The 23,544-nt window shown below is 40.4% G+C and overlaps 1 protein-coding gene across 1 annotated transcript in view; it reads right to left on the reverse strand.

Moving 5' to 3' along the window:
• The window catches only part of LOC122539962 (tumor necrosis factor receptor superfamily member 16-like), a 182,791-nt gene that overhangs the window by 113,043 nt on the left and 46,204 nt on the right, over nt 1–23,544 (reverse strand). The window contains exon 3 of the mRNA XM_087977886.1: nt 7,826–8,191. Coding sequence (XP_087834012.1) covers nt 7,826–8,191 — 366 coding nt within the window. The remainder of the gene's footprint in view (nt 1–7,825; nt 8,192–23,544) is intronic.

Raw genomic sequence — 23,544 nt, forward strand, 5'->3', positions numbered from 1 at the left:
CTAATTGCATGTTACCTTACTTTGAGAGCAAGGATTGTATCTTTAAAGCGTCTTAATTGTTATTAAAGGAGTCTGTAATCTCAAAGGAGTTTGTAACCTTAAAGGAGTTTGATCAGTTTATTAAAATAAAATGGTGTGTTGGAGTATTTTCTAAGTATCATAGAAACCTTGATGAATGATTTATTTACCGTCACTTGCATTTTAAAGTGAATAATAAAGTAAAATACAGTGAAAAGCTTCAACCATCTCCACAATCTGGCACCATTTTGGAGAGTTTAAGAACAAAAAGGATAAAAGGTACAGCTGAAACAGAACCCCGAGCTCTGCACTATCACCCCTCCTCCAGTGCCTCGCTACTGCCTGCACCAGACACACCAACACAGGAGTCACCACGTTTTAGGCAGCATCTCTTCACCACTGGGCCCACCTCAGTGACGCTGTTGCCAATTTGATGCCAGGTCCCATGCTGAACCCACACTCGCCACACAACCAGGAGTCCCCTGTTCTGCTGCCACCTCAGTGACACCTATGTGTTCTTTCTATACTCACCTTCCCCGACAGCAGCGATCACAACAACAGGCCGACCACGACCAACCAGACCCTGGGGGGCCGAGCCCCACCCACGGATAACACTGCTGCGGCTGGGTGCTCTTTCTCATTCCGGCTTCCTCCACCCCCGCCCTCGTTCTCTCTTTCCCTCTCTCTGAACAGAAACCTTATGCATAGAAAAACATCAAAAAGTGCAGCTCCATACGATGATCATGGCAGTTTAAGATTAAAACCAGCCCACCACTATCCACTCATCCAAAACTGCTTTATGTGCCTAGCAGCTGAGGTTTCCCAATAATATCTCTCCCCATCTGAACTGCAGCAAATAGTGAAGGAGCTATCCCACTCTGGCAGACTGCACATTTGTGAATACACCGTGACCCTTTCATGTATTATCCTCTCAGATATCCAGAGAGCAATAAAAGTCCTTCAACGGGAAACTAAAGACATCAGGACTGGTTCCTTACCTTCAATAACACTGCATTAATTATTAAATAAAACAAATGGCACTCTTTCAGCTTCAACAAATTATGATGTCACTCATCATACTGAGGCTGATTTCCATGCCCAACTCTTAAGAACATTTTTGAATTCTGTGCATTTTGTTTTTAATTAGCTGAATAAATTATGCAAGGCAAAAGGTTGAAGTGGACAAGCCAGTGCCTGTCTCTTCCTTATTATTGACTTACCATCTCACAGTTTCAGAGTGGGGAAAAAAAATCTTTACCTGAAAATAGTTATCTGTACATGTCATCTCGAAATGATATTGCACAGGTCAGAAAACATGCCTGCACTCAGAAAACTATTTAAAACGTTTAATACTTAAACATCACTTAAGAATCACTCCCATATCTCAGTCCAGTCACACTTACAGCATTCTGCTTAACCTGCTACGGTAACATTTTAGCATCTGAATAAGTATGAAGTTCAAATCATCGATTTCTCCAACATAGAGAGTAGACCATTTGACTAACAGTCTCTATGGGAGCAATAGAGATAAGCCTGCAGCAGCATAAGTGACTTTATACAGACAATGATTTATTGAGATTCAGTACTAGTAAATGACTCATGAAGAGTGAATGTTTTACTGGAGGCCCCAGATCATGCCTTATTAATGGAAGCATATTTTAAACCAGTATGTCCCTATAATATTTATTTCAGATTATTTCTGGTCAAAATCTATCCTGAGAAAGTGTGTTTTTGAGAAAACAATTCAAGGGCTGATGGAAATCTATCCAAGAAGGATACTGCAGCCTTGTTTTCCGCCAGTTCAATGTCACATCAATTGGTTTCAATTTGGATTGGGGTCAAAACAGAATATCTGAAGCTTGTCTTTGGAGTTCAGCATCAATAGCTGCTTGGTTATATGCTGCTTAGAGCATCCATATATACCATTCAGGTGCAACATAATCAGGGCACCTGCATTATCAGACTAAGCTGGATTTAGAACCTAATCTGAGGGGTAAAAAGCAACCAATTCTGCCACTAGCCTCAAATTTCTAAAGTATATGTACATTTTGTGTGTTATTCTTTAAACATCAACCCCTTCAAAGATAACTTTAAGAGCACTTGACTTTTTTAGATTAGATTAGATTACTTACAGTGTGGAAACAGGCCCTTCGGCCCAACAAGTCCACACCGACCCGCCGAAGCGCAACCCACCCAGACCCATTCCCCGACATTTACCCCTTCACCTAACACTACGGGCAATTTAGCATGGCCAATTCACCTAACCTGCACATTTTTGGACTGTGGGAGGAAACCAGAGCACCCGGAGGAAACCCACACAGACACGGGGAGAATGTGCAAACTCCACACAGTCGCCTGAGGCAGGAATTGAACCCGGGTCTCTGGCGCTGTGAGGCAACAGTGCTAACCACTGTGCCACCGTACCGCCCACATTGATTGCAATGTATCAATTATTGTTGACTCATATTTGAGATGTACTAGAACTATGCTTCAAGAGCACCCATTCTAAGTGTAAATCACAATTTGTAAATAAATAATACATGAAGCAAACACAACTGGATCGTATGTGAGACTCAAGCAGCATCTCAAGGATATTCAGATGCCCTGACTCAGGCCTGGCTCCTACTATCATTGACCAAGTCAAATGCTTTATATCACATCCTGCAGGAGGCACCACACAGCAACCCCCAGCTGCAACGCCCATGTCATAGCAAGTCAAAGAGAAAAGGAAAACTAATACAGAGATGAAAAATGCAGAAACATAAACAAGAAGAGGGGATGAAAGTGAGGAGGAGCAAGAGAAATTAAGAGTTTGGGATATATAAAACTTTATGAGGTCAGGAGGGACTAACTTGCTATCATGAGAAATGAACAGAGTTGAGGAAATGGATCAAGAGCTGGACCGGCCCTGTAGGGGTTGGAAACAGAAGTGAGGACTCCTTTTAGTGTTGTCAACTGTGATCGAATCTATTGCTGAAGGTTTTCAACATATGACCTGCCTTCATGCTCTAGCCATTAACCAACCACCCCATCCATCCATTTGACGCACTGCATTCTTATATCAATTAGACAGCCAAAGACTCATTGCCAAATTGAAGGATGCTTCACAGCCTTTTGCTACTCCATTTTCAATTTTCCCCATATTGGATAAAGTCAAACAAAACAAAATCCCAATCATTTTCGGTGGCCCCCGGGTTCTCCTTCAGGGTGGCACACAGCAGTGTCCTGGAGATTGATCTTCAGTACCTGGAGACTCCAGGTCAGTCCTGAAGGATTGGCAAGCCCAGGTTCTGAACTCACTCCCGGATTGAGGAGTTGGGGTGGGGGGAGATAATTAATCATTTTCATGAGGACAACTCCCTAAAAGGCACGCATAGCCGACAGGTTCTCAAAGCTAAATAAAAACCGAATGAACTACGGATGCTGTAAACCAGAAACACAAACAGACATTGCTGAAAAAGCTCAGCAGTTCTGGCAGCATCTGCAAAGAGAAATCAGAGTTAATGTTTCAGACCCTTCCTCAGATAGTGTCAGCTGCTTTTGTTGCACTGCGGCCAAAGCAAAGGTATGAATTGTCAAATGCAGGGCAGACTTTCTGTAGAATACTGGATTGGTGAACTATTTCTGTGGTCAGCAAAGTTTTGGAAAGAATTCTGAGGGATAGGATTTATGACTATTTGGCAAAGCATAGTGTGATTAAAGGCAGTCAGCATGGCTTTGTGAGGGGCAGGTCATGCCTCACAAATCTTACTGAGTTCTTTGAGGAGGTGACAAGACAGGTCGACGGTGGTCGAGCAGTGGACGTGGTGTATATGGACTTCAGCTAGGCACTTGATAAGGTTCCCCATGGTAGGCTCATTCATAAAGTCAGGAAGTATGGGATACAGGGAGATTTGGCTATCTGGATTCAGAATTGGTTGGCTGACAGAAGGCAGAGAGTTGTTGTAGATGGAAAGTATTCTGCCTGGAAGTCAGTGACGAGTGGGGTCCCACCAGGGCTCTGTTATTGGGCCTCTGCTCTTTGTAGTTTTTATAAATGATTTGGATGAGGAGGTTGAGGGGTGTGCTAGTAAATTTGCAAATGACACAAAGGTTGGAGGTGCCATTGATAGTATTGAGGGCGGTTGCAGGCTGCAGCGCGACATAGACAGGGCTGAGAAATGGCAGATGGAGTTTAACCTGGATAAATACGAAGTGATGCATTTTGGAAGGTCGAACCTGAATGCTGAATATAGGATTAGTGACAGGATTATTGGCAGTTTGCAGGAACAAAGGGATCTGAGTGTGCAAGTACATAGATCCGTCAAAGTTGCCACCCAAGTAGATAGGGTTGTGAAGAAAGCATATGGTGTTTTGGCTTTCATTAACAGGGAGATTGAGCTGAAGAGCCGCAAGGTTTTACTACAGCTCTACAAGTCCCTGGTGAGACCACACTTGGAATACTGTGTCCAGTGCTAGTCGCCCTACTATAGGAAAGATACAGAGGCTTTGGAGAGGGTGCAAACAAGGTTTACCAGGATGCTGCCTAGACTGGTGGGCTTGCCTTATGAAGAAAGGTTGAATAAGCTCAGACATTTCTCTCTGGAGAGAAGGAGGAAGAGAGGAGACCTGATCGAGGTATACAAGATAATGAGAGGAATAGATAGAGTCAATAGCCGGAGACGTTTCCCCAGGGCAGGATTGACTGGTACAAGGTAGTTTTAAGATATTAGGAGAAAGGTATATAGGAGACGTCAGAGGTAGGTTCTTTACGCAGAGAGTTGTGAATGCATGGAATGCGTTGCCAGCGGTGGTGGTGGAAGCAGAGTCATTAGGGACATTTAAGCGACTGCTGGACGTGCACATGGATAGCAGTGAGTTGAGGTTTGCGTAGGTTAAGTTATTATATTTTACGTTAGGATTAAACCTCGGCACAACATCTTGGGCCTAAGGGCCTGTTCTGTGCTGTACTTTTCTATGTTCTATGTTCTATTCAGCCAATTACAGCATAATCTCTAGAAGCAATATGCACAAGCATTCACATACAGCCACTACTGAGAATTGAAAAATGTGACAGAAATGGAGGATTTTACAGAGATTATTATTTGAAATAGTAAGATTTCCCAATCTTTTCTAGCCAATTCACATCCCATACCCTCTTAGTTCCCTTAAATTAGACTCAGGAACCGGGTTGCGGAATCAATTTTGTTCTCTATCTTATTCCAGAATGCCACCATATTATGACCACACTTCTCCAAGGGACTGCACACAACCAGACTGTTAATTAATCATTTCTCATTGCACAATACACAACCTGTTCTCTGGTTCCTCAATGTATTAATGAAAAAGAAAATCATGTACACACTGCAGGGAATCTTCCTCCACAATACCATTGCTAGTTTGGTTTGTCTAACCTATGTATAAATTAAAATTACTGATGATTACAGTTTTACACTTAGTGCATGCATCTCTGATTTCTTGTTAAATGCCATCCATTAAATCTCCACTATTGTTTGAGGGCCTACAAACAACCCAAAGTAGTATTTTCTGCTCCTTGGTGTTTTTTATCTATACCCGTACAGATTGCGCGTCATGAGTTGCTGAGCCAATATGCTTCCTCACTATTGCATGAATTTCTTCCTTTATTAACAATGCTATTCCACGCCCTCTCCCTTCTTTCCTGAAAAATGAATACCTTTGGATATTCCGTTCCCATCCTTGGTCACCAAACAGTCATGTACCTGCCATCGCAACTATATCTTAACTATATCTAATTATGCTGTTAATTCATCAATAGTGAAAGCTCTGCCCATTAGGACACAAAGCCTTCAGAATTGTCTTTTTAACTTTGTTAGCAATCTTAACTTTCGTTTACACAGTGCTCCATTTGTTTTTTTGCCCTTGATTTTTCTGCCTTCCACTTTTGCTTCTTACATTTTCTATCTTTTGTTTCTATCCCTGTTTCTTCCTCATCACCTCCCTTCACAGGTCCCCATCTCCTAGCCAGTTGAGTTTAAATGTTCTCTGCAATCATAACAAACAGCAACTCCTCCTCCACCCTCCTACTGCAGGACATTGGTTTCAGTCCTACCCTGGCACAGCCCATTCAGTTTGCACGGGGCCCACCTTCCCCAGAACTGATCCTATTGGCCTAGCAGTCTGAATCACTCCTTCCTACACCAGTTCTCCAACCATGTATTCATCCAGTATAACCTGTTATTTTTACTCTTGCTAGTATGTGGCACTAGTAGTAATCCTGAGATTACAACCTTTGAGGTCCTACATTTTAATTTATTCTCCTGTATTCTGTTTGTAGGACCACATCGCTTCCTCAATCTATATTGTTAGTGCTGACATATATCACAACTGATTTTTCACCCTCGCCCACATCAGAATGCCTTTCAGTAATTGTGACTGGGACTAGGGAGTCAACATTCCACCCCCTTTTGCTGTTTTGTCTCTTTTACTGTAGAAATGCCTGTCTATTCTCCTCACTACTGAAATCCCTACCACTACAACTCTGCCATTTTTAATTCCTCCCCTCAGGTAGATATTGTAGTCTTTGTCAGCCAGGTGGATTTCACAGAATATGAGTTTCCTGACTGGGACTGTTAACCTGGTCCATTCAGGAAGCCCTGGCTGACTGATATAAAGAGAGGTGACAGAGGTTTTGGCCGCACTGAGAGCTGGCTCTACGGGGTCAGTGCCACATGTAAATAAATGGTGACTTGGTGACGGGATACCAGCCTCTGCAGAGTTCTTTCAGATATATCTCGTAGAGTTCCTGCCACATCCTGTTTCCAGGTGGATATGAACAGGGTCTGCTGGTCTGGTATGATAAAGGAAAACCAGAGTGAGGTCTAAAAAGAAGAGGCACTTGTCTTAAATATGATTAGTTTATATCATGATAGCAACTATTGAAATGTTATGTTGATAATATGGACATTGTTACAAAGATTATGAGGATGATTTCAATGTTAGGTCTTATCCTATTGAGGTCCAAAGCTGTCCATCTGCCGGGGTCCACAGGCCAATATCCTATTGAGCAGTGCTTCATGCACTCCTCAGCATCAATCCTTTCACACCCTTATACAATAACAATTTCAGTTAAAATGCCAGTGAGTCTACAAGCATCCAAAGTTATTGAACTCTAAATTGGATAATACCTCCTGCTGTCCACACATGCCCAGTTCAACAAGGAAATTGCCCTGTTCCTCGACAAGTTGTACTGCTCCCTCCCAATATCTGAACAGAAGGTTCAGCATTGAAACGCAAGGAAGAATGACCATCATAAAACAGAAATAATAGAAAAGATTCCACTTTGTCCATTAATGTGCAAGTTAATGGTTAAAGAAATCATTTGTCCTAATTACTATCAAACAATCTTTGTGAAAATGAAAATTAGTTCAAAGTCTCATTCATAAAGATTGTGATTTTAAAAAAACAATTTCTTCCTTAAAATTTTCCTTTCCGCCTCTTTATTCCATCTACTTCCCTCTCTTACTTTCACACACTGACATTGAGTTAACCATTCTAATGGATATCTCCTGCTTCAAGCTGTGTGCCTCATTTTAAACTAATTGGGTAAAGAGGTACAAAGTTGCTTGCCCTACTTCCACAGATTCCTGATCCTCTATAAAGGGCATGGGGCTGAAATGGTTTTCTAATAACTGGAAATTCCACTATCAAAGTTTATAGAACCATTGTAGACAAGTGTAAGTGTAATGAATGGCTCTTGACATTCAGCCACTGCTGATCACAAAATCCGGACCATTATTTTAAAATTCCCAGTGAATGACACAAAAGAGAAAATAGAAACAGGACTTACTGTTACATATGGCATCTTTGATAGGTGTGCATTCTGAAGTCAGCATTTCATTTTCTTCACAGATAGTGCACGGGAGACAAGGATCAGCACTGCTCTTCTGGTCAGAATAGGTTTCCAGAGGGCATTTCTCACAGATCGTATTCTGTTTATCAGTACACAGTTGCAGTACTCCATATCCCTCTTCACAAAGATCACACTTAAGGCACTCTCCGCCCACATTATCAGGATCCTCATAATAGCCGTCCATGCAAATGCAGGATGTATCAAAGTTATCCATACAAGGGATTGCAATGGTTCTTGTGCCTAAACATTCTGTGCAAGGTTTGCACGGTTCAATGTGGCTTGAAACATCTGAATAAGCAACACCTAGGATGAAAGAAAAACAGTAAGAAATAAGTGAAAACATATGTTGTCTTTATTAATCATGCTCATTACATTGGGCATCTGTTCCCAAAACAAACATTTTGCAACACCTTAAGTCAGTTAGTAACGGGTGCACATTTTGTGGCAAACTCTTCATTGCTCTCCAACATCAAAATAAGAAACTTGATGAGCAAATGGACCTATCAACAAAATAGACAGAGAGGTGGTGGATGCAATTTAGTAAGGAGAAGTTTACAATGATTCATTTAAATAAAGAAAAATAATGTAAGCCCTCACTATAGGTGTAGGAGAAACATGCTAATGTAAGGGTAACCCAGAGGTTCAAATACAAAACTCCATGAACTTGTGAATACTGATGGGTCAAACCATATAGTATTTTGGGTTTTGTAAGTGGAGGCCTGGAATACAAGAACAAAGAGGTCATGATAAACTTGTACAAAGCAGCGATTAGGCAATAGTTAAGTGAGTATATGCAGTTTTTGGGTACACAGCATTTAAATTAAGAGTTAATAAGCATTTAAACTAAAGTCTAGATTAGAGTGGTGCTGGAAAAGCACAGCAGCTCAGGCAGCATCCGAAGAGCAGTAAAATCGACGTTTCGGGCAAAAGCCCTTCATCAAGAATACATATTTAAACTAAAGAACAATACAGAAGTTTGGGGTGAAAACAAGGCAGTTAGGTGAGATTTTAATACAATGCATTAACAAACATTTGAGACAAATATTCACTTTAATTGTACATTTTTCCCCCAACATTCATACTTCTTATGATTCATAGCCTTTTCTAAAGCAGTTCACACTTTTGCTCTAGGGGAGAGAGAACAGCATTCCCTATCAAAAATGTTGCAACACAACAAGTACACACAAGATTCTGTGCAGTTTTCAACGTGTCCCATTGAAAATCCTGTAATCACCGCATGCAATCTGACTTGACTCATTTCTAGATGGGGCAACCTTGTGTCAACTTACAATTTGACCTGCATCGGACTTTTACTTTGCAAATAAAGGGGTTGGAAAATGTTGATTGCTACAATACAATCTACAATCTACAGGGGGAAACGGCGTAGGCATAGTGGTAATGTCATCAAATTAGTAATCCAGAGTCCCTGGATAATACTCTGGTTAAGGTCAGAAGTTATGCGACACCAGGTTATAGTCCAACAGGTTTTGTTTTAAATCACAAGCTTTCGGAGTGCTGCTGGCTTCACCTGATGAAGGAGCAGCACTCCAAAAGCTTGTGTTTTCAAATAAAGCTGTTGGACTATAATCTGGTGTCATGTGACATCTGACTTTGTCCACCCCAGTCCAACACCAGCACCTCCACATCATAATATTCTGAAGACATCGAACTCAATCCTACTGGAGCAGTGGTGATATTTGATTCAATCCAAAACGTATCCTAATGGTGACTGTGTTAGTTCTGTTGATTGCCGTAAAAACCCATCCACTTCACTACAGCACTGTCCTTTAGGGAAGGAAACTGTCATCCTCACCCGGTCTGACCTTCGTATGACCACAGACCCACAGCAATGTGATTGACTCTCTGGGTAATTAGGGATGGGCAAGAAATACCCATTTAGCCAGTGATGCCTATGTACCAAGAATGAACAATTGAGAAAAGGTCAGTGTGACAATTCAGCAATTTATCGAGATGTATTTGTAGATCTCAGAGATCATCCTGTCTTCTCTGAAACCTTAATTTAATGTTTGGAAACAAAATGCTAAAATGGAAACATAGCTATAATTAATTTATTCTGTGACATCCTTGAGATGCACAAAAGAATAATAATTGTACATGAAAACCTTTGAAACTTACATTTGATTTATAAAAGATCTTCATTGGCAACTATAGCAGAAAGTCTTCAATCTCATGAGTCTAGGCTGGATCTGAAACCAGATGTGAAGGCTGATATCTAATGCACTGTGCCGAATAGCCCATTGGCTTGAATCAGGGAATACAGGAGAGACTTTTTTTTAAATCCAGAGTCTCCTTAAATGTGGAACTCTGTATCACAAGGTAAGGTGAGTAACTCAGATGTATTCACAGGGAAGTTAGATAAGTGCACAAGAGGGAAAGGAGTACTAGAATATAGTTAAAGAAAGTGTAGGGGGGATTCTTGTGGAGCACAAACACAAAATCAAATTAGTTTGAACGGTATGTTTCTGCGAAATTGATGTTATTCTTCTTTAAAGAACAATGCTTTTTAAATTATTATGGCTAGACAGGAATCTTGTTACTTAGAGTCAGCAACAGTCACTAATAGGTTTTCCATGAGATGTATCTCCTCCCCTACTGACCCATACAGGACTCCTGACATAAAGAGAAGGAGGTTTGTGGACTTTCCTCCAGTCCATTTCAGGACAGGATCCAGACTGGTGGGACATTAAATGGGAGCTTTAAGCATCTACTGAAGACTGCAAGCATTATTCACAAAGCAAAATTAAAGAAATATTAGCCCTTGCTTAAAGACAATCCATCTTGGAAATGAGGTGAAATTTAAATCTGAATGCAAAGTTCAGACACCACTTGTCCCAGAAGCTAAAGTAGCCTATTCCATCTGAATACATTCCAAGAGGTTTGAGTACTCAGCCTCATAAGACCCAGGTTTACACACCTAAAGACCTTTTCACCTGAGTCAGACAGTGATCTAGTGGTTAGTCCCTGGAGGAGAGAGTGTCAGCCTTGTAGTTATCAGGAAATGAGCAATTCATTATATCCCACTCTAAGTCTACATCATTCTTCTCAAAACTATTTATTAAAAAAAGACTGATATTAAATCTAAATCAAATTTGAGGTTGTAAAAACAGTTTTGAATGAAAGTGAAAAGTATTAGTTGGCTAAACAATGAGCGTAATTTCCCACCCTCTCTGGTTGCATGTTTGGAGATGGGGAGGACATTTAGTCAGGCAGGAGTTGTGCGTTGGCCACCTGTCCATCCCCTGATAGAGTTCAGAGCAGAAATGCCTTTCATCAACCTATCACCCCACCACCAATTGAGGCATTTGAGTGGAGTGAAGGGCTTCATCCCACTGCCACTGGTATCAACCCAGCTCTGGGTGGACCACCTGATCTTGTTGCAACTCCCTTATCTCACAGACCCTATACTGAAAAACTTCCAGTCATTGCTTACCTGTGGTCAGAATTACTGTCGGATCCTAGGCCTCTCACGATTTACTATCCTACAGTAGCCATTACCTCCCCTGTGCCACTACTGAGCAAGAGAGGTGCCAGCCTCTGATTGACCAGCAGTATTGGGTAGAAAGCACCTCCACTCCTGCGGTCTTGATCCTGTGAAAATATCTACAGTTGCCCTCTCCCCTGCCTGATTAATGCCTAGTTCGATAGGTCTTGGGTGAGAGGGGAAAGATATAAAAGAGACCTAAGGGGCAACTTTTTCACGCAGAAGATGGTACGTGTATAGAATGAGCTGCCAGAGGAAGTGATGGAGGCTGGTACAATTGCAACATTTAAGAGGCATTTGGATGGGTATATGAATAGGAAGGGTTTGGAGGGATATGGGCCGGGTGCTGGCAGGTGGGACTAGATTGGGTTGGGATATCTGGTCGGCATGGACCGAAGGGTCAGTTTCCATGCTGTACATTAGATTAGATTAGATTACATTAGATTAGATTAGATTTAGATTTTTAGATTACATTACAGTGTGGAAACAGACCCTTCGGCCCAACAAGTCCACACCGACCCGCCGAAGCGCAACCCACCCATACCCCTACATTTGCCCCTTACCTAACCCAAGGGCAATTTAGCAAGGCCAATTCACCTGACCTGCACATCTTTGGATTGTGGGAGGAAACCGGAGCACCCGGAGGAAACCCACGCAGACACGGGGAGAACGTGCAAACTCCACACAGTCAGTCGCCTGAGGCGGGAATTGAACCCGGGTCTCTGGCGCTGCGAGGCAGCAGTGCTAACCACTGTGCCACCGTGCCGCCCGTGTCACATCTCTATGACTCTATGACATGACTATAATTGGCAGGGATCTATCAGATTGCAGGAGGGACCCCATTACCTCCACAAGATTACCTCCACCTCACAGTTTAGAAAATAATGTTGTTAATTCAAAATGAAATCCAGCAACAGAATTAACCTATCGATGTTTGTATGGTGTTTGGCTGCTACACATGAGGAAAGAAATTAAAAGTTTTTATTATATTTGAACACCAATGCAAAGAACTCATTGTATAGCATTTTATTTATGTTTTTGCAAATAACTTAATGGTCATTGCAGAGTAAATTGGTCCTTGTAAAATTGTTTTATAAGCTGCTTCAGCCTTTTGAGATTTTATATTTCTGAGCTCTATTCAAAAATACAAGAGTTAAAACATTATATTGGTTCCCAAATTTTTTACTTGCTTATATCTTGCACATTTTGTGACAGTTGATTATCTTAATTGTAGAAGATAATCTTCAAAATAATTGCAACTTTTAGCTTGGAGCTTAAGGTAGGCCAGCAAAAACTGAAAATCTAAAGTTACCTCAGGGCAAAGATACTTGGTGGCATTAATATGTGAATTAAATTGCTACTTTTCTTGTTCTAACAGTGAAATTAATTCTTTGGGATAAATACTAAAACTGAGAGAGGGTATGCAGCTAACACGTTGAACAATGACTTTTATGAACAGCTGGCTATTTGTCGCAAAACAGGTTATATTGCTTTTATACTGTGTTACATTGCTCTCCTAGTGCTACTGTCAGAGGGTCATATATAAATGTCTTCTGACATTTTTAACATCCAAAGCATTTCAGAGGACCCATGCAGCATGGAAATTAACAACAGTATGAAAAAGCTGCTCTCAAACCTTCTGGTTTGGACTTCTAACTTCACACCAATGAAATGAATTCAGATGGTATAGATTCCATGATTATCATTTTACAGAAAAAAAGGTATTATATAGTTAAGTATACAGTACACTTTGACAGATTGTAATCAGACCCATCATGTGAAACATATCACCCAGGTCTAAGGATGAGGTGAATGGAAGCTTAAACTTTAAACGGGTAGATATCCAATGTGTCAGTTGAGGATTGGCTGTGTATTACATAACAGGCAGCTAATTGGCAGAGGCAATGAAGACTGCCATGAAGAGAGCAAGCTAACGTTTCTAGTCTGGACGTCTGGCAGCCTGAGGCAGTTGGTGAGCGAACTAACAAGAGGGAAAAACATGTTTGACCTTACCCCCACCAACCTGCCCAATGCAGATGCATCTATCCAGGACAGTATCACTACAAGTGACCAGGGCATAGTGCTTGGGGAGACAAAATTCCAGTTTCACATTGAGGAAACCCTCCATCACCTTACTAAATGAGGTGTCAATCTGGTGAAGCTACCAAGCAGAATTACTTGTACCAAACAGTTGAAGCAGTAAGTGATAGAGAGAGCTCAGTAAGTGATAGAGAGAGCTGAGCAATTCCATGATCAATGGATCAGATCTAAGCTCTGCCGTCCTGCCATGAATAGCGATGGACAGTTAAACAATTTCACTGATGGAGAAGGCTCTACAAACATCCCCATCCTCAATAATTGGGGCCCAGTACAGATTTGCACAAGACAAGTGGATGATCCATCCCGACCTCCTCCAATGGTCTGCAGTATCACAGCTGCCAGCCTTGAGCCAATCTGATTCACTCCACATGATATCAAGAAACTGCTGGAGGCATTGGAAACTACAAAGGCCCTGACAACATTCTGGCAACAGAGTGAAAATCTATGCTCTATAACTCACCACACCCCTCGCTGAGCTCTTCCAGTGCAATTACGAAGCTGGAATCTATCCAACAATGTGGAAAATTGCCCAGGTATGTTTTGCACACAAGAAGCAAGCCAAATCCAACCCAGTCAAACACCTCTCCAACTGTCTACACTGGATCTTCAGTTACGTGATAGAAGGTGTCATGAACAGTGCTATCCAGCAGCACTTACTTAGTGAGAACCTGCTCTGTGATGCTCAATTTGGATTCTGTCATGGACCCTCTACTTCTGACCTTATTATAGCCTTAGTTCAAAACAGCCACAACAGCTGAATTCAGGAGGTGAGGGGAGAATGACTGCCCTTGTCATCAAAGCCACATTTAACCAAGTGTGGCATTAAGGATGTCTAGCATTGCTGGAGTCAATGAGGATCAGGGAAAACTTGTCTGCTGGTTGGAGTCTTACCTCGAACTAAGGAAGATGGTTGTGGTTGTTGGAGATCAGTCATCTCAGCTCCAGCACATTTGGAGTTGGAGTTCCTCAGGGTAGTGATCTTAGCCTGATCATCTTCAACTCCTTCATTGTAACCTTCCCTCCATCATAAGGTCAGAAGTGGAGATGCTTGCTGATTGCACAATAATGTAGCACCATTCCCAAATTCTCAGACACTGAAGTAGTCCATGCACAAATGCAGCTAGACCTGGACAATATCCATAGAAATGCAAAGTTTAGGAGCAGGAGTATGCCATTCAGTCCTTCCATCCTATTCCACCACTCAATATGATCATGGCTGATCCTCTAACTCAATATCCTATCCAAACTTGAGCTGACAATTGGCGTGTAAGACAGAATCTATAACCCTTAACATTCACAGGCACTACCATGACCAATATTCTTGAGGTTATCATTGAGCAGAAACTGAACTGGATTAGCCGTATAAATATTGTGACTACAACAGCAGGCCTGAGGTTCGAACTAGTGCAGCGAGTAACTCACCTCCTGACTCCCCAGATCTTACCCACAGTCTTCAAGGTATAAGTCAGGAGTGTTTTGAAAAACTCCCCACTTGTGTGGTTGGATATAGCCCCTGCACCACTCAAGAAGCTTGAAACTTCAGCAAAAAGCATCCCACTTGTTTGTCACCACATCCACAAACATTCACTCCCTCCACCACTGACACTAGCAGAAGCAGTATGTACCATATACAATATACACTAAAGCAATTTACCAAAGCTCCTAGACAGCACATTCTGAACCCATGACTACTGCCATCTAGAAAGACAAGCTGATACATGGGAATACTTTGTGCTTCAAGCCATTGACCATCCTGACTTGCAAATATATCACCTTTGTCACTGGGTCAAAATCTGGGAATTCCCTCTGTAATACCATTTTGGGTCTGTGTACAGTTAGTGGACTGCAGCAATCCAGTTTTTAAGAAAGCAGCTCACCTTTACCTTCTCCAGGGAAACTAGGGACAGGCAATAAACGATAGCCGAGACAGCGATGTTCACATCCCATGATTCAATTTAAATAATTTCTGCTGGACCTATTGGGTTTTCCATGTACTTCCTGTTTCTTTCTTATATCTCAAGTATCTGCAGCACTTTGCTTTTATTGAAATATATTTCTGTTCAGATCATCTGGTTCTAAGCGTGAGGTAACCTCCCTTCAGATTGAAAGTGCCAATTTTTAAATAAAGACGTCTACTAGCCTTCAAAAGGGAACTGGATAAGTGCTTGCAGGTATACAGGGAAAGAGCAGAGGAGTGGGATTATCTAGATTGTTCTTTGAAGGAACTGGTGGAAAGTTAATAGACCTCATGTCCTCCTACTTTGCTGGATTATTCTAGAATTTTAGAAAATGCTATTTATTATCTTTACCTTTATTGCAGAAAAGGGAAAAAGATTACAGACCGATGAGTGTGAGTCAGGTGTGTGGAGGCAAAGAAATTCAGAGATATAAATATAAAATACGGGGCAAAAAACCCTTACACTGAGCAACTATAATGAAAGATGATGTGGAGAAATTAGGAAAATGAAAACAAGACAAAAGCAAAATAGCAAAAGCAAGGTTTTGTGATTAATATGAAGGATGAACAAGGCATGATCGTATGATCAGCCAAACTGAAAGAGGGATCATTGTGAAGTAGACAAGACTGATTTTTATGGCATTCTTGAGTCTAGCGAAAACATCGTTGAAAAGTATTGTATTTGTTCAGGCCAATAAGCACCTTTATTTTATATCTCTGCTTATCAGTAACACAGTTTGCAGTTGCACTCTGGGCCACTGGCATTAAAACCTTTCAGTGGTTGCTGTAAGAGAACAGCCAGGTGATCCGATGCTTTGATGCTATCCTACCATGTTTCTGAATGAAACAGCCACCTTGCTTACTTTGGGTTGCCTGGATCCCCTGAAGAATCTTTGGTTGATGGAGGTGCCTTGGTTACCCCAATTCCTGATTTCATTTTATTCCCTCAGGCATGGGCTTCCCTCAATTGAGGAGCCAAAGCTCTTCTCTGCAGGGGACAAACACTTTCTTCATTGGAGCCCTGCAGGAAAGGCTACTCATGGATAAAGCGATTAGAAACATCAGTCTTTCTATCTGTCACTGGCATCCCATTTGTCCATCAAAATTCCCAGGTAGAAATCTGGTTCTGCTCACATTGTCTAGTATTCCACAGTACTCTGTTCAATCTAACCTGTAAATCGCTGGCTTTAGAACACAAGTTGTAAAACCTGGAGTAGACTACTTTGCATTTTGATTCCCCTCTGTCATTCAATAAAATGTTGGCTGGTCTTCTCCCTCAACTGCACTTTCTTGCACTAACTCCATTGCCTTTAATAGCCATCTCAGTCTTTCATATTCTCAATGGATAAGCAGCCACGTTGTCGCTGCATAAAATAATTCAAAAGATTCACAAACTTGGAGTCAAAGATTTTTTCCTCAGTCAGCAGATCCTTATCCTCAAATACCTGGTTCTAGATACTGCAACCAAAGGACATACCCTCCCAGCTTCTATCATATTAAACACAACAAGAACTGAATGTGTTTTAATGACATCTTCTCTCATCCTTATAAATTCATGGAATATAGATCTAGACAACTCAATCTCTCCTTATTAGAAGACTCACCCACCCCAGTGAACTTTTGTTCTACTCAATCTGAGGTCAGTATCTCCTTCCTTAGATAAAGTATTCTAAACTGTACTCTGGACATGGTCTCATCACAGACTTTTAGAATTCCTACAGGATTCCTTCCAAATTGGCCCCTCCCTCCAAAGAGCACCCCACCCCATCACCCCACATTTAGCATGGCTAATCCACCTAACCTGCACAATCTTTGGATTGTCAAAGGAAACTAGAGCACGCAACAGAAACGCACACAACCAAAGCAAGAAAGTGCAAACTCCACACAGACAGACACATGCCCAAGGCTGGAATTGAACCTGGATCTCTGGAACTGTGAGGTAGCAGTGCTAACCATTGAACTGCTGTGCCACCCATTTTAAAATGGCCAGAAAACTTCTTTAGGGTTGTACTTCCACGCTTTCGTAATAAAGACTAACACACCACTCACCTTCCTAACTGCTTGCCTGTGAGTTCAACTTTCTGTGAGTCATATACTGGAACCCCCAGGTCTTTCTGAATGCCACTATCTTACCATTTTAAAACACTCTGCTTTTCCATTCTTGCTACAAAATAAAACTCATTGCCCCGGTACAATGAACATTTTCCAGAAGTGAGAAAATGTTTTGATTCAGGTCCTGAAAAGGATGAGAAACTTGGAGCAATGTCACAGAATTGCTGTCACAGCAAAAAGCATTGTTTGGAGGAGTGTCTCTCTCAGGTATCTAAATGGTTTCTCCCCTTGGTTTTCCAATGAAAGGAATAACATAGAGCACAGCAAATTGTGTGTGTGTGTGTGTGTAAATGACCAATAAACGATGAGGAATCTGCTTCCAAAACAACTTCAACTCAGCTGTCATCTCTCCCAAACAATTATGGAATCTTACATGCTCCCCCTGAGTACAATCTCCAATCAAAAGCTTTGAGTGGAAGAACTAGCCTTCATATGCCACACCTTGCTTGTTAAGATAGAATATAAAAATAGCCAAAGTACTAGCCAAAATCCCATCTGTAACCCAACATCTGCAATTACAAGCTGCATTACTTAGTTGGATCAATACCTACCAAGGAATAATCTGATTAAAGACAGGTGACCAGCCAAAATGCATGAAGTCTCCTTGAAAATATCTACTCTGTGACTCTTATCTATTTCAGTGGTTTCTCTCAGCCTGGTTAAAAGCTGAAACTCCCCTGTCTGCTGACCATAGCGAAACAAATCAGACCCAAATATTGAAAGACAAATTACCCCAGCCATTCTGTGTCAGAACCAGAACATCAGTGAAAGAGAAGCTGTCGCAGTACCTGTCAATCTACTCTATGATTGCTAACCTGGCTTCAGATAAATTAATGAAACTGTGAAGCATTCAGGAGCAGTAAATTAAGTAACGTACTTTGTAAAAAAAGAATCATGCCAGAAAGACTTGGCATTTTAAGAGTTGGAGTATAGCGTTCCTGCCAAATTGTCTCGACTGGCATATCTGTTGAATTAGATACATATTGTTTCCTCAGAGACTGAAACATTCGCTCATGATAAGTGACTGCTTGCACTTTTACCACAATTTCTGTGCCGAGACTCATGAGGGAGCCTAATTTGTTTCTCAGTTTCATTAACAGTCTTGTAGGTGCATCACAAGTGACACCCTTTTCTTTTCCAATTGTTATTTTTTAAAGGAAGAGGGAGAGAGATAACACAAACCTGCTGAAACAGTTTGCACTTCGACTTGGCATTGATCCAGCCTATTGCCTAATGAACTGTAGTAGTGTTTTGGGTTAATGACAAGTTCTGAAAATATGAGGAACATTTAAGAAGTATTAAATATTAAATTTTTTGCATCGAATGTTCAGAAAATTACAACGATTTGAAACTTCCAGCTTTTGTGCTGTGTTCCCATTCTTAGACTGGAAACTCTTGATCTTCATGGTTCATCAGGTCTTGGCGTTAAAATTATTGTACATTAAAAAGGAAGAGCCTGAAGATTTGACTCACAGACACAATCTACCACAGTCCAGCTTGCCAGCCAGAGTTTTCACCTACAAAAGTTTTATACTGGTCTTACACCAATATATACATCAAGAGATACCCAAATATAAAGAAGATATGTTTACCTGCCACTTGAGGTCATCATTAGATGTAACATATTCTTAACAAGTACAAAAGCAGTGTAAATCATTTTTAAGAAATAAATTATATAATGAGGACTACTTTCAGGTAATTGCATTTGGGATGCTTTTATTAAGAGTGGGGCAGCCATTAAACAAGGTGCTGAATTTTACTTTAAAATAATTTCAGCTGCATGATACACACAGCCAGTTTCACACTCAAGTTACAAAAAACAACTCTCAATGGTCATTGGCTTCAGAGGTCTAGCTCTTCAGTAGTGTTATGGAATACACCAAGCAGACCAAAGAAGGATTACATTGAAACTGCAAGGAGAGAGAGATTTGATAAAAATCTTGTTTGAACAAATATTGTTTCTACACTAGTTTTCAGACGCTCGCACAGGGATGCAATGCAAAAGAAAATCTTTGCCCACGTAAGATCTTACTGGGCTCAATAGACGTTTGATTCATTACCTTAAAACAGAACTCAATTCTAATGGTGTTGCATCTGAAATGTATCCCACTAAAGTATTGGGTCAACATAATTGACTTGGCACTCTGTTAATCATGAAATCTGCCAAAAGGCACAATTGTACAAAAGCTATAACTACGTAGCTAATATATTCTTGATTAAGAATTTATGAGTCACAATGGAAAAAAAAAACAGCACATCATCATCAACATTATCACTTAAACCACAGAAGGAGAAACCAGTAAAACAGGTGAACAAGGCATGCTAGTGCAGCTCATGTTATTTACTTAAAAGTGTCAGCTTGGTATGATCAGTGTATCTATTTCTAGATATTACTGCTTTTTTATTGCTTTCTTCGCCCTTGTTTATATCATAGGCTACACCTTAACTCTTAACTATTTGCTTTGGTTCTGGAACAATTTAAATGCTTGCTTAACAAAAACTTTTGACATTTTCAATTGAACCACCCTAGGAGCTTTAAAGGGAGAGAATTCCAGATAATCCTTTTTTTATGTAGAAAGAAGTTACTAGACATCACCATAGCTCTCGTTTTAAAACGGAACAATAGCTAATTGCTACAGGCAAGTGCAGCCAACAAAGGGGAAAATGTTAAAGGAGCCAGGAGTAGGCGTAAAAGAATGTCAAGACCAAAGTGTTAGACAAGATTCTACCAAATAATGGAGTTTACAGTTGTCTCAAGTCACATTCACATTTAGTGTTTGTTGTTAAAATGGACAGTCCATAACACTACTGAAAAATAAAGCCACATCTCTGCAGCCAAGAATCATTGGACAGAGTTGTTTTAAACTTGAGGGCATAATTTGTATTGTAGATTGAGAATCTGAAAGAAGACACTGAGCAATAATCCATTGTTTAGATCCAACAGAGATGAAGAGAGTCACACCTATTTAGGGACAAATTAGGAAAGATGTTAGACAGATTGAAGAGTAGAGTTTGAGCAATGGTCCCCAGAGGAACAACCAGGTAGAAAGGACTCCAGGAGAAGATATGAGAGTTTTAACTATTGGTTAACAATACAGAGGCTACAATAATGCAATGTGGGTAAAGTGAATCAGAGAGGCAACAATCTGTGACTTTCATTAATTTCGACATTAGCATTGATATGTGTTGTTTCACAATTTAAAATTTAAAATGTTTCAACTCTAACTGGAAGAGCAAGGTATTCATGTGAGGTGAGGGGACCATGGGGATTGATCAGTGAGTGAAGGTAGGAGGTAGTATGCAGCTGGGGAACTTGATATTCAGGATAGCGATAAATATTGGGGCCTGTAAATTAGTTTTGCTTCTTGATGCAATGTTGTTACAGCTGTAATCAAAACTTTTATGTTTTGTGAATATACATGAACTCTTTCACAAAATTATGCTAATTGTGAGATCTGAATCCCAATTATATTTTGCAAAAATGGTTTACAATGAACATAGAGGTGGCTTGTGGACTAAAAGCCTCTAAGATCTGTGTATATTCACCAGATCCTGAGAAGCTTGAGAACAGACATATCTAATCCCCTTGTAGACTCTGAGACGTGTGACTTTTAACCTTTCATTTTTCTAAAATGTATCTATAGTATCAACACTGACCCCTAAAATTCATTTCCTGTACACACATACCATTTTTCAAAGACAAAATCATATACAAGCATTAGCAATGGTAGAGAGTAAAGCAGACAGACAGAAATAATGTACTTCCAATCCTTGACAGGAGAGAGACATGCAATTATTTGTCTCAATTTCTCTCCAATTGCCATAATTCACACTTATAGCATCTATGATGTCCTCCTTCTCTTCTGTATCTGTTAACTTTCCAAAAACTAGGCCACTCACCGCTGGATTCTAGATTTCACAATTTCAATTGCCCTAATTCCATAAATTTATCTAAGGCATCCTCATCATTGAAATAATATGAGGCATGCATCATACTGGTCCGATGAATGCTTAAAAGCTTCATGTCTTCTCATATTGCAATTGGAATCCGGGCTGCCAATTTAGGGATCCCCAACAAGCCCCACCCAGTCCCTATCCCACTCATATAGATTACCGGAGTACGTGGCGGTAGATGTAGTTTCTCTTTTACAAAACCCCTAACAATGGAATCAAGTCTGTTTAATAAATTTTGGGACCCCTCTAAAATAGTAAGATGATAATAAAATCTTGTGATAAAGTAGGTTTCAAATAATTCACCTTTCTGCACGGGGCATAACAAAGCCTTCTTCAAATTTTCAATCCAATCTGATAATTGTGATTCCCAATTAACGATCTTCAATCCTACCAAAGGGTCAAACTTAGCACTGAGATATTTTTTGGTTTCTCCTGGAGTAATATATTGAATACCTGTTTTCCCTAGTTTCCACTCTTTCCTATAATTGTAAATAAATATGTTATTTTTATATACAAAGTGGAATCCTTTAATACTGACTTTAAGGCCCCTATTATCATAAAGCCTCTGTACTATCTTTAAATTTTCTATCATACCCTCACAAGGGTCACTCAAAAAGTGACATCATTGGCAAAAGCCAGAGAATCACAATGATATTTAATCTCTTCTCGTTCCAACTTCACACCCCCAATTATTATGCTCTAGCATATTGATGAGGTGAATGTGAGGACTGCAGATGCTGGGGATCAGAGTCAAGATTAGACTCCTGATGATTCCTGATGAAGGGCTTTTGCCTGAAACGGTGATTTTCCTGCTCATCGGATGCTGCCTGACCTGCTGTGCTTTTCCAGCACCACTCTAATCTTGTATTGATAAGGCAGTCCATCGTAATATTGAATAACATAGGTGAAGCAAATCACCCTGTTTGACTCCTTGTGCTGAATTAATTTCCTCTGTCCTACATTTATAACTGTCTATATGTGTAACATTATTAGAGTAAAAGTTTATAATTGACTTAATTAACTTTGGTGTGAGCAATAGAATCAAAAGCTTAAGGCAAGTCAAGGAAGACTATTACTAATTCTCGTTTTCATTTCTTTGACCCCCGAATAACATTATCCAAGATTCTGATGTTTTCATCGCGTCCTGATACTCCCAACAGGTAATGCTATTGGCATTGACTGAGATCTACCACCTCACTGAGTCTCCTTAGTATATACCTATAGTGAAAGACGTCCAATAGTTGAATTGAATTGAATTGAATTGAATTGAATTGAATTTATTGTCACGTGTACTGAAGCACAGTGAAAAGCTTTGTCTTGCGAGCAAAACAGGCAGATCACAGAGTTGAGTAGCATAGATTAGTAAATACTAAGTAAACAGCGGCAAAACCAAAAACACAGGTACAGGTGAATGTTAAGAGTTTATGAGTCCATTAGGTATTCTAACAACAGTGGGTAGAAACTGTTGCGAAACCAGCTGGTGCTTCTGTAACTTCTCCCCAATGGTAGAGGTTGTAGGAAAAATTGTCAGTGTGGGATGGATATTTAAGAATGCTGGTGGCCTTTCCTTGACAGCCGGCCTGGTAGATGGATTCTATAGATGGCAAAATGAAGCCAATTACCTAAACTCTTAAGACCTTCTATATCATGTGTTTTGGGGATCAAAGTAGTTCTACTAATTTTACGACAGTCACCCTAGAAGAAAGGGCTAGAGAAACTCAAAATCTACGGTCCTGAAAAATGATGACTAAGAGGGAGCCTCACCTATCTCATTTAATGAAAAAAATCCTCAAAAAACTTTTACTCAAAAATCAAGCAATGTTTAAAATCATGAGTGGATCCAAGCAGCAAAAATATGTGGAAGATTTTAAAAATGCAGTCCAATGCTTTAATGAGAATGAGTTAGAGAACTAGAGAAATGAAATGATCTTTGATGAGTTTGTCAGCCATTTACTTGTCCTTCGATTTTCTTAATTTCCTCAAACAGCATTACAATGATGTTCCCATTAGAGAATTCAGCTCATAAATGCT

This window comes from Chiloscyllium plagiosum, unplaced genomic scaffold (assembly GCF_037043375.1).
Source record: "Chiloscyllium plagiosum isolate Xiang-an unplaced genomic scaffold, Cpla_swu_hap1 HiC_scaffold_32, whole genome shotgun sequence".
NCBI classification, from domain to species: domain Eukaryota; kingdom Metazoa; phylum Chordata; class Chondrichthyes; order Orectolobiformes; family Hemiscylliidae; genus Chiloscyllium; species Chiloscyllium plagiosum.